The sequence below is a fragment of the Schistosoma mansoni genome, chromosome 1 (assembly GCF_000237925.1).
Source record: "Schistosoma mansoni strain Puerto Rico chromosome 1, complete genome".
NCBI classification, from domain to species: domain Eukaryota; kingdom Metazoa; phylum Platyhelminthes; class Trematoda; order Strigeidida; family Schistosomatidae; genus Schistosoma; species Schistosoma mansoni.
Window position 1 is genome coordinate 35,454,369 of NC_031495.1, and position 12,031 is coordinate 35,466,399.

Consider the following 12,031-nt stretch of genomic DNA (forward strand, 5'->3'; position numbering starts at 1 on the left):
ACATGGAATCTTGAAGGTCAAAGGAGAAGAGGAAGACCAAAGAACACATTACGTCGAGAAATGGAGACAGGCATGAGAAAAATGAACAAAAACTAAATAGAACTAGAAAGGAAGACCCAGGACAGAGTGGGTTGGAGAATACTGGTCGGCGGCCTATGCTCCATTGGGAGTAACAGGCTTAAGTGTATATATATATATATATATATATATATATATATATATTTATAAGATTAAAAATCGCCAGTATTTCATTACATGTATAATATTTTCATTATATCCTTGTTATGTGAATACTTTTACTAATATACTGAACAGACTACTTAAAATGCTAGAAATTCAATGAATGTCTTCAAAGAAGTATCTTATCATCACAACCAACTACTTGTGATCAACTTAACTTATGTATTCAGTATAAAATTCAATGTTATATTGATGATAATACTTTATATCTTTCTTTTTCTATGAATGATAGTAAATTCAAAGACAAATTGTTAAATAAACATTGAACATGTTCAATGTGTATATCATATTATTCAAATGGAAGTATATACTTTCTTTTAATGTTATACACAATTCGTTTCAATTGAATACTGATTTTAATCATTCGATTGTAATGGAATACAATCCATTATGTAAAAGATTATTATTAGCACAAGTAAATAAATACCTTCAGTTTGATAGATTTAAACACATTCAAGAATAAATGAATATGATCAGTTGAATTGAATGAACTATTTAAATTGAAAGAATAAGCAGAAGGCATTTCATTCAAATAACTAATCAGTTAACTCAATAATAATAATTGAGAAATCATTTTAATATTCCATATTAATATCAATATTTTGATTCATGAACACTATATGATAGTTAAACTAAATGTTTTTTTAAAAATTAAATATGATCATAAGATACTACTGAAATTCAGGTGATAGAAAAAAACAAAAACAAAGATTGAACATAAGAGAAAGGTTAACATAAATATAAATACATAATGATGATAATGTTAATTTCTTTGTGTTGAATGGTATAATTGATAGATTATTATCTTCTATGTTTGTTTCTTTTTTTTTGTTTAAATGCACATTATATCAAAGTTGGACTGTTTGTAATTGATGTCATGTGTAGTAAATAAACATTTTGTAAATAGAATTAATTTAGTTCCAATGTTATTCAAATGAGTTTATGTATTGAAGCTTCTTGGCAGAATTAAGCTTAATCATTTTGATGACCACCACCATTTACCAAAGGCTAAAAAAGTTAAAATATGAATATAAACAATGAAAACATCAAATGTTAAAGTGAATTGGATTTCTTATTAATTTACACTTCATATATAAATAATATATTAGGCATTACTTAATGTGGTCTACTTATAAAATGAGGGCTTTTAAGACATTAAATTCATCGGTAGGAATGTAGTCGTTTGATAATGTTTTCATATCTATTTGATTGATTCAAAAAACAGCTACGAATTATATTTCCCTCTGACTAAAATCTCTTGAACCTTTAAATGAGGGTCCGACATAATAGTTTTCCAGTCTAATATGGCAATATTAGTAGTTGTTTACCCACTACATAAAATAATATTCCTCATCCAACGTGGAATATGTTCAACCATGCAATAAAAGATTCTTACTTTGTATCCATTAAAGCTGTAGTCATGCTTTCTAGAACTGTCAAACCTTTCAGAAAACATTCTCAAATGTGTTTAAGTCTTTCATTTTCGTTAGTAAGCTCCTGGAACTAATCTAGATCAGTCGGTGTTATTTCTTACCAAACCTAATCTTAAAATTAGGATTATTACAATATTATAATAACGTTGCATCTAACCCATACAAAATAAGTAGAATAATTAATGCAAACATGGAAAATGTTATCTCTGAATATATCTGAATTGTACTGAGCGGTCATTGACTTTTAACCACATTTATCTAGTGAAATAAATGTAATCCTAAAGTTTTATATATGTTATAAGTTGGAAGTTTTCAGGTGATGAGATGGATAGTACAATACGTTTCGATCATTGAACAACAATAGTTTAGCATATAAAAACTTTCGTCTAAATTAGAGCGAATAGTTTCACAGTATTTGGGCGCTGAGTTGATGTAAGACATTAACTAGGAATAATATATTTGTAAAACCTCAGCGAATGAATTTGAAGTAAATCTAACGTTTCGCCTGGCAATCTGATCCAAGCTTTTTTTCAAGAAAATAACCTCGGATTCATTCGCTGAGATTTTACAAATATATTATTCCTAGTTAATGTCTTACATCAACTCAGCGCCCAAATACTGTGAAACTATTCGCTCTAATTTACACGAAAGTTCTTATATCTAATGTTTTTAATGTTGATTATTTTTAAATTTAAGCGAAGAACTATATTCAACCTAGTAACTTCATTCCTATTTGTAGAGTTGTTTGTCTATGATTGTTATCTGAACTGAAAAATTAATTATTATGATAAGAAACGATTGAAATTGTTTAAATAAATAATCGTTACAATAGATAACCTTCATCTTTCCTTAAAATAGTTCATTACATTATGGTAACATTTGATTGGTTTATGCTGGCACTATAACGAGTTTGCACTGAATGGACCAATATCGAGCTGTTCACTTTCTTCACCAGACCTTTGTTTAGCCACTATGGGAGGTGTTCGTGAACACGAAAATGTAATTTCCTAGAATTCCGACCGATATAACTTGCTCCACAAGAGCAATCGAACTGATAAATACAAAATGAGGTTGTCATTCTAGGTAATTCATCTTTTAGCCTCAATGTCACCATTGGGCGCGTAATAACACTAACCGTAGTTCTCCGGTGTTGAAAGATTTTCGGATTGTTCTGTGTAATCTCTGGGTCAATATTTCGCTAGCCGCATTCTCTCTAAATTGTTAGCACATGAACAGGTATTTCTCATTCACCGTTTCTATTTCGCGTATTCTCAACTTCGTGATTATATATTTAATTAGAATAACACATGTAAGCGAACAATTGTTTTCAATTACATCGTCATCAGGCTTTACTCTAATATACATGAATATTTATACGAAAATGTTAAACCAATTATGGCAATTTGAGTCAATAATCACAATGAAATAGAATACGTCACCGCGCATAATAGTTAAAAGTACAAGTTGATAGTGGGAAGACAGGTGTACTGATAGTAGGAAGAATATTTAATTATGATAACAAAAGTCTTATCAGTAGTTAAAAATTGGAAATAGGAGGTCAAACATAGATCAGAACACCAGTAAGGATAAACTCCTAGAACAGTTCAACAGTGTACATCCAGCGGTTAGTTTCACTCGTGAAGGCGAGTGTGAAAAAAGCTGAATTCCCTTGACATCACACTAAACAAGCGAAGTGATGGCTCGTTAAGTAGAAGTGTGTGTAGAAAAAGTCCCTCTGTTTGCCAATTTACTCTTTTTTATAGCTTTACACCTATCCGATATAAGCGAAATTTGGTTAGATGCCTCACTAGTAGACCCATAACGATTTGTTCAGTAGATACTTGAGTCAGGAGCTGGAATTTATCAATAACTCACTGATAGAGATCGGCTACCCTAGTGAGTTTATTAAGAAGTACATGTATGATACAAGGAAGAAGTCTGAGATTTCAACTGTTCGAAAGAAACCTTTATACATAAAACTACAATTCAACAGGGATGTGGCTAGCGATACTCTGAAATATAGGTTAACGAAAGTAATTAGCAGGACATTCTACGCAGCTAATCTTGTGTTGACTTTCTCGAGTCGATCAGCGATGTCTACTCAAACGAAGGAAAAGTTACCTGAGTTGGCTACCTCTATGTGCACTTACAAGTTCAGATGCTCCTGTGGAGATAGTTATATCGGGCATACTACTAGGCAACTTAACCAACAAATGAGTGAATATCTACCAGCATGGTTTGGGAACAACCATATAAAAACAATACGCAGTTCTATCTTGACACATCTAATTGATAGTAGTCGTAATGTAGATAAATCGAAATCATTTCGAGTGATCTATCGTATACCTCCGTCATTTCCCAACGGAGTTCGTTCCTGTCTCCTTCACATAGCAGAAGCCATAGGAATTCGTACATTTAACCCCAATTTATGTGTACAGAAGAAATGTATAACCCCCCTATCCCTTCCATGACCGGACATAACTTAACAAATGACATTAATATTATTTTAAGTTTTATTTTTAATTTTGTTATCATTAGCATTATTTTCACATCTGGTATTTGTTTGTAATTTTCCGCCTCTTTCCGTTTGTATCCTTCACTATCTAATTATTTATATACTTCTTATTACGTAAAGGTTTTAATGTTTTGTTTCTAAGTCTATTTACCCACGTTTGTTACCGTATTTTATTATTCTTCCTACTATCAGTACACCTGTCTTCCCACTATCAACTTGTACTTTTAACTATTATGCGCGGTGACTTATTCTATTTCATTGTGATTATTGACTCAAATTGCCATAATTGGTTTAACATTTTCGTATAAATATTCATGTATATTAGAGTAAAGCCTGATGACGATGTAATTGAAAACAATTGTTCGCTTACATGTGTTTTTCCAATTTTCACAATGAGAATCTTTAATACATTTAATTATAAACTTTCTAAGTTATCCGTACTGCCCAAGAGTACTACTCAAAGTGTTTAGATCTTCTTCAATTGTATCTGTCGAACACATTATGAGCATTATGTAACTAGGAGTTTTGATCAAGTTACTTTTGCACTGTATAGGTTCAAGGCTAAGGAAATGTACACACTGTCCTATCCATGTCTTTCTTTGTTTAAATTCCGTTTTAATGATCCATCCGCTCTCTTAGTTAAGAGAACGTCCAGAAAGGCTATTCAACCGTTGCTCTTTTCTTTAGATGTAAACTTAATGGCTGGATGCACTTCATTAAACTGCCTAAGAACTTCTTGCTGTGATGTATTGCCTTCACAGAGGATGAACGTATCATCCATATATCTACGGTAAAATGCGAATTTCGGAATAATCTTTTTGAGTAAACCGTTTTCTAGTTTTGTTAGAGAAATGTCAGCTAGTATAGGGCCCAATGGTGAACCCATTGCAACACCATCCATTTGTCTATAGATTTCTCCGTTGAAATTGAAATTCACATTCATGGTACATTTCAGTAATAACTCTTTTAAGACATTGATAAGAAGTGTAGTATTAATTTCATTTTCACTCAGTTGTTCACACATATATTTTACAGTTTCTATGAGTGAAACGATGCATTTCGCCCTTAACATGGCCATTTTCCGGGTTATTATATTCGATATATAATTGTAGAACCTGAAGAGAATTTATCTAAAGGAATATTCTAGGTTCAAATATTAGTCTTCTAATTAGATTTTAATTGTTAAAAAAGTCTGTGAAGTAGTATTTGATGTGTCTTTTTAAAGAATTCTAAATTATCTTATTAGAAGTTTAGTTTCTCATAGTCCTCGTTTTAGATATCCATTTGACTTTCTAGTTAGTATTCACAAATGTTCATTCGAACATTGTGCATACATAAAAAAGGTATTTATTTAGTTAATCTATTAGTGAACAGAAAATAAAAACTAGTTTAACATTTTAAATATTCCAAATTTTTCACAAAATAATATTGCCCTAGGATACTTTTATACCTTTCCAATTCAATTAATCTCTATACTCGTTCATTTGATTGAATATTATTTCACTGACCACTCACAACAAACTACGTCTACAAATGGGTTAAAGACATCACTGTGTGAGTGTACCGGATACTATCAGCAACAGCGTTCTACGGGAGAGGACAAACCAACTTCCAGCTGAAGAGGAGATTAGGAAAAGACGTTGGGAGTGGATAGGACATACATTAAGGAAATCACCAAACTGCATCACGAGGCAATCCCTAACTTGGAATCAGGAAGGGAAGCGGAAAAGAGGAATGCCAAAGCACACATTACGCCGGTAAGTAGAAGCAGATATGAAAGGGATTAATGTTAACTGGAAAGAACTGGAAAGGACTTCTCAGGACAGGGTTGGATGGAGAATACTGGTGTGCGGCCTATGATTCTTCACGAGGAGTAACAGGGGTAAGTAAGCAAGTAAGTAAGTAAGTAAGTGTGAGTCCAAACTTTAATTATATTTTTTACAAGTATTTGAAAGTTTTCTTTTTATATACATTCACAAATCTACATATTTCTAAGCTTTTAGTGAAAATTAAGTAGTAAAATATCTTAAACACCTGGTTACTGCTGTCGATCAAATGTAATTAAAGATAAAGTACCTGTGTATCATTTGTTTATTTACATGTTACGTTTAAGGGGATGGGATTTCAAACAAAAGTTATCATCATGCCAAAACTTACCATGTCATTCAAAATATGATCAAACATTTACTGATTATAAATAATTATTCGATGAAAAAAATTGGGTTATCAAGATCTTGTTCCGTGTATTAAAGTGACATACTATGAGTACATCACTGGTTTGGTCAAGTGTATAGATACAGGAATTTCCGGTTTTAAAGCTGAACATTTTTATTATTTTTTCCTACTATTTTGAATTAAATTGATAAATTTATTAACCATGTTAAACTAGTGTAGTTCATATACTTATTTTATAGATTTCATTATAAAAAAGCATTTTCTGATCATACGTCAGTCGTTTGCGTCTGGCTAACTGTTTCTCCACTAAATCATTGAGTGAATTCTCGTAAATCAACTACTAGACAAAATTCCTCTAAAATATTTTCAGTTCATCTGCCTTGAAACTCTGTAGAGATTGTTTAATTCCTGGGTGTGAGATTATTGTGCTTTTGTCCTCGTTTTAATTCTTGGTTAGCTAAAGTACTTTGGGTTATAAAGTACACTTTACGTACTCAGGAATAACAGCTGCGTTTTATAAATTACAAGTATTTATTTGAGGCAGCTAGGATGCAGCTGGACGACTTAGACTTCGCAGATGATCTGGCTCTTCTGTCACACACGCAACAACAATGCTCCATTGGGAGTAACAGGCGTAATTAAGTAAGTATTTATTTGGGAAACTTTCAATTAACTAAAAAATGATAATACTCAAAACTTAACGACAAGTATTTCTTGAGTAAACCGTACACCTATCATTATGACCGAAAGTTATACGAAAAAAATAATTAACTGTCACAACATTAAACTAACTCGTTTGACTTCAGATTTTTTCAAATTTAAAGCAAGTTGATCCAACATCTTTTCTGCTTCAATTACTTCTGGTGAACGATACATACGTGCTTTCATTTCAGAACCTAAAATCAAAATGAAATAATAAATATTTTCATGTATATATCTGATAGTCATTCCTTTCAAGAGCATAAATGATTTTCGATGACGGATGTGTGTTCTTGCAGTTAATATTTGGATATATCCTTTCACACACAAGGTTTGCAACTCTTGATCAAGTTCAGATTTGAATCGTACTCCTGACGTGCAAGTATGTGAGCTCAGATTTCGAAAATTCTTGATGTTTACACTGTTTGTAAGTCCAAGAGAGGTATCAAGTTAAGAGAAATTACATAGAATTTTTAAAAAATTCATCAATTAAGATACTATAAAGCGAATGTCCGGCCCTTTAACCGGGTTGGTGGACACAGAAAGTCCACCTAAGGGAGTTGGAAAACCCTCATTCCAAACCAATGGTGCACATGGGCCCCAGTATCCTGATGGAACAAACGGCGTATGAATCAATCGTTGGTCACCGGTTACCATGAGACTGCATCTCCTTACGATGCTCCACTGCCTTGTGGATTAGACCTTTAGGTCAAAGACTCCGGGTGTGGCCACCTAAGAAAACCATCTGCTTCAGTTTGGACACCCGGGCAGTATCACAGCCCTCACACAAATCAAATATATATATAATATCTGGTGCCCCCTATCAAGCAGTATATCTAGTACTTGACTCAAGGATTCTATTAATGTTGTTAAACGGACAAACGGATTCCAAAAACTGTAGTATTTTCCAATTGAACATTTTCAAAAGTTATAACATGATAAATAATTAGATTTAGAATACACTGAAATAAAGTATAATTCAAAGTTTATTAACATTCACCTCTTTCCATTTCCATAATTGTTTGTGCAGATGGTTTAGTTCTTGTTAAAGCTTTGTTCAATTCTGGAGAACAGTCTACTTTACGTAATCCAACCATCTTTTTGTATGGATTTTCTGAAAGTTTCATTTAAAATGAAATAAGAAGATTAAAAATTTGTTTATGGCTTATGAATTTCTGGAAATGTTCTGTCTTATCAAGAACAAGTAATAATCAAACAGATGACTATATAAGTATTCATATCAAATTTCGTGTATAAGATTGTTAAGGATACATTTTAAGCAACGTTTGGTTCGATTGATTAAACAGTGTGATTGTGGTGAGGTGAGTAGTTACTGATTCGGTGAGTACCGATAGTCTTTAGACCAATACAGAAACAATCGCAGTTAAAAACCTCCTTACCGAGTAAAAAATTTCGTAAGCAAGAATATTCTTTTATATTGCAACTAAATAATATCATATAGCTTCTAGAACTATTGAGAAGTAATCAAGAGATGAAAGATGTTAGACTTGAACTATTTTAATTTTCCAAATTACATACATGATATCAATTGAACTAAAAATCCTCACCTACTTCCAGATCAACTCAGTGATGTTAGTAAGCATATAAAAGTCTGTAAAATTATACACTGATATGATAAAAGTCTCATCAATTTAAAAGTTAGGGTCATTGTATTCAAAATCGTAATCATTCGAAAAATCTTTGTATGTTTCATCTGAAACATTCAATTTTTGAGGATCTTTGCAAATATAGATGAAATTTTAACGATAATATGTTGTGGTTATTATTCCATTTTTTGATTTCTTCAACATTTAAAGTGTTTTAAACTAAAACAATTAATTTATAGCAGCTCACATACAATTGAGTTTGTTCATATCTAATCTGGTTAAGCCTTTTGTTAAGTTGTTCAACGGACAGTGATAAGAACCTATCTATACTATTGTACCTTCATTATGTACGCTTGAGCATTGCTTACTGCCTATGCATGTATTCATTTTGCTAACCTTGCTATTAATCGCTTACTGATTCGATAATTCATTTATTTCACTATGTATATATATGTACATCTTAAACCTGCTCATTGACTCGTTGGACTCGCTTACTCGCTCACTCATTCGACTGGCACGCTTACTCGCCTGCTTCATGGCACTACTCTTTCATGCTTGCCTAATGTGCCTGTAATTTTGGATAGCTGTGTGTGGTTCAATAATAGACGTAATCAATACTTCATATTCGCCTTCTGATTTATACACCGTTGGGGCGTTATCGAATAACGGTTATCAGGACGAACAATATACGAAGTTTAAGGATAATATCGAGTATCGGCCACCATAAATTGTTACATTCATTATGTTTATGAGAAGATATAATTCTACTTGAAACAATTTAATCATATGATAAATTATTTTATATTAATCACATGTCTAATTTGTTTTAATCCTTTAAATGTTTGTTTAATGTTTACAAATGTACTTCATAACTATAATATATTTAAAAACGGAATTCATTTTATCATTAAAATACATTTTCTTATGGTAACAACGATTAGTAATTACCACTGTATAAACTAAAATGTTAATAATTTAGTTACCCAAGTATAAATTAGATGCACTTGATATCATGTGTCAATAAATGTATTTTCATTTAAAATATAAAAGAAAAAAACCGCAGATACAAAACAAACCACCGATGTTATGTACATCCTATCGGTTGTTGATATAATTAAAATTATTTGCCTCATTTTTATGTTTCTATGGCTCTTTTAATTTATACAAACAACTACTGTGGTATGGGTTACTGATATTCACATAAGTAGTATATGTTGATGGTCGGGCATTGAATGTATTTCAGTAGAAGATCGATAAGGAGAGAACGGGAACGACAGGCAATCGGTACGAAAATGCATGAACAATTATAATCGGAGACTATGAACGGATATTTGCAGAAAAAAACAGTCACATTGAGACAATTGATTGTTATTTTACAAATTAACTGTTCACTATATGCTTCTCATATTTTAATGAGATATTCTATAATGTTGTGCTAAAATACATTTGATTGTCTCCACCCGTATTCTGTTCACTACACTACTACTTAGAAAGTGTACAATTAATAAACAAATCACTTGTTTTTTTATCTATGATTTGATAAATATCTCATTAATGTTTAATCTTATTTATCAAATGGACCTATATTGCTGATATAGTACTGAATCGTTAGTCTTTCAAGCTAGTTATGAATAATATTTATCTTATTCACTAAGACGGATCACGAGAAGCACTTGATGAGGCCGACTCAATAACTGTTTGCTTTTCATCTACAGATAGACATTACATGTTGATCATCATTAAGTGTGAATACGATTACTAAAATAAATTTCAGTATTATCATTGAGTAACGATGGACAGTGGTGTAAACCACTTTCCTTTAATTCATAATTTGACTAAACGTCTTTATTACTGATAATAAAATTGAGCATCCAGGTTACCATTTAATTAGTCAGTGATTTTGGAACTATTATGTTAGTGAGCTATATTTAATGTAGGTTCTAGTTTTATAGCTAAAAAAATCGCAAATCAAGGATTTTCGTCCCTAGTAACAGTTCTGCGGATAGAAATCGCGTAATATTTTGCTTATATATCTGTGCTCGCCAAGTAAAAATCACGAAAATGCATTACAAAAATATGCATGAAAAATTACTAGTTCACTAAACATAATTATTTGATTACCTGGTTTAACATGTTTTAAATCCGGTCTGAAATCTTCTGCCAATAAAACGGTGAGAATAGTTTCAGCTTCAGCTTTACCTAATTGATTTTCTGCAATAACATGTAATTTATTAGTTCCTTGCAAAGCCGGACAACGATTCATTTCTAGATAGTTTATGGCACCATCACTATAAATTTTTGTAATTGAATCCTGAAAGAAACCATGATAAATTTTGATCAGAGATATACTTAATATTAGGTAGTTTTCATACTTTTCATGTTATAAGGAAGTTACTTTTATAGATTTTAGATAACCTAGTTGAGTTACTTTCGGAGTCAAAACTGTCTTGAAGATAAATTTCCTATAGATATGTAATATCCTGGTGTAAAGCTTTAAGGTTAATAGTTTCTAATTGCGTTGTCATATTCTACAAAATCTTGATTTCTTTGTCTGATAAAACGTGTTATTCTGATGCTCTTTAGTTAAGTTAGAGAGTTTGATCAATATGTTAAGATACCTGTATGCGTATCAAGTTACCAAGGGTTCATTAAAAATGTTAGAAGATATCAGTAACACAACAGTTGTTGCTCATTAATCATTTTAACTGTTATAGTTGTTATGTAAAAGTAGGAATGTTTAGTAACTTAGGAATCTACTCTCTCTTCTAAATGAAATTAGCAAAAATATTATTAAACCTACCAGATATTTGGTGAATAAGTTATATGTGGTGTTTGCAATTACTTTAGAACGTACTCATTTTCAGTACAAATAGACGTAATTACCAGCATGAAAACACTATTTTTTTCAAGCAACTGCTAGTTAGTAGCTCAAAACCAACTAAGCCACAGTAACCAATTTCGTATCCACACGCGTCATTATCAGCTACATTAAAACACCATAACCCATAACATTTTATATAACATTGGAACTGATTTATTTACATCAAATTTAGTACTGGAATGTAATGAAATTGCTAATTAATAGAACGTACTTGTTCAATTGGTTCATCATTCAGGTACCAAGTCAATTGTGGTGTTGGCTTGCCACTAACACGTACTAAAAATTTAACTGGAGAGCCTTCAGCTATTGTAGCAGGTTGAGGCTTTACGTCAAAGTTGGGAGCTGAATCAACTTCTTCATCTTCTATGTACCTGTATTCATCGCCGTCGCTGAAAAAGTCATTGAAAACTGTTAAATATTCCACCTTATTTAGTAATGCATGAAGTATATAGTTACATTTCATGAAATAAAGGAAATTTAT

The 12,031-nt window shown here is 31.6% G+C and overlaps 1 protein-coding gene across 1 annotated transcript in view; it reads right to left on the minus strand.

The window, feature by feature from the left end:
* Positions 1 to 426: 426 nt before the first annotated feature.
* Positions 427 to 12,031, minus strand: part of Smp_105020 (putative titin) — a 28,600-nt gene continuing 16,995 nt past the window's right edge. Inside the window, exons 11-15 of the mRNA XM_018794216.1 lie at positions 11,762 to 11,939; positions 10,791 to 10,980; positions 8,063 to 8,176; positions 7,156 to 7,259; positions 427 to 1,248 (exon numbers count right to left, since the gene is read on the minus strand). Coding sequence (XP_018648651.1) covers positions 1,213 to 1,248; positions 7,156 to 7,259; positions 8,063 to 8,176; positions 10,791 to 10,980; positions 11,762 to 11,939 — 622 coding nt within the window. The 3' untranslated portion in view covers positions 427 to 1,212. The remainder of the gene's footprint in view (positions 1,249 to 7,155; positions 7,260 to 8,062; positions 8,177 to 10,790; positions 10,981 to 11,761; positions 11,940 to 12,031) is intronic.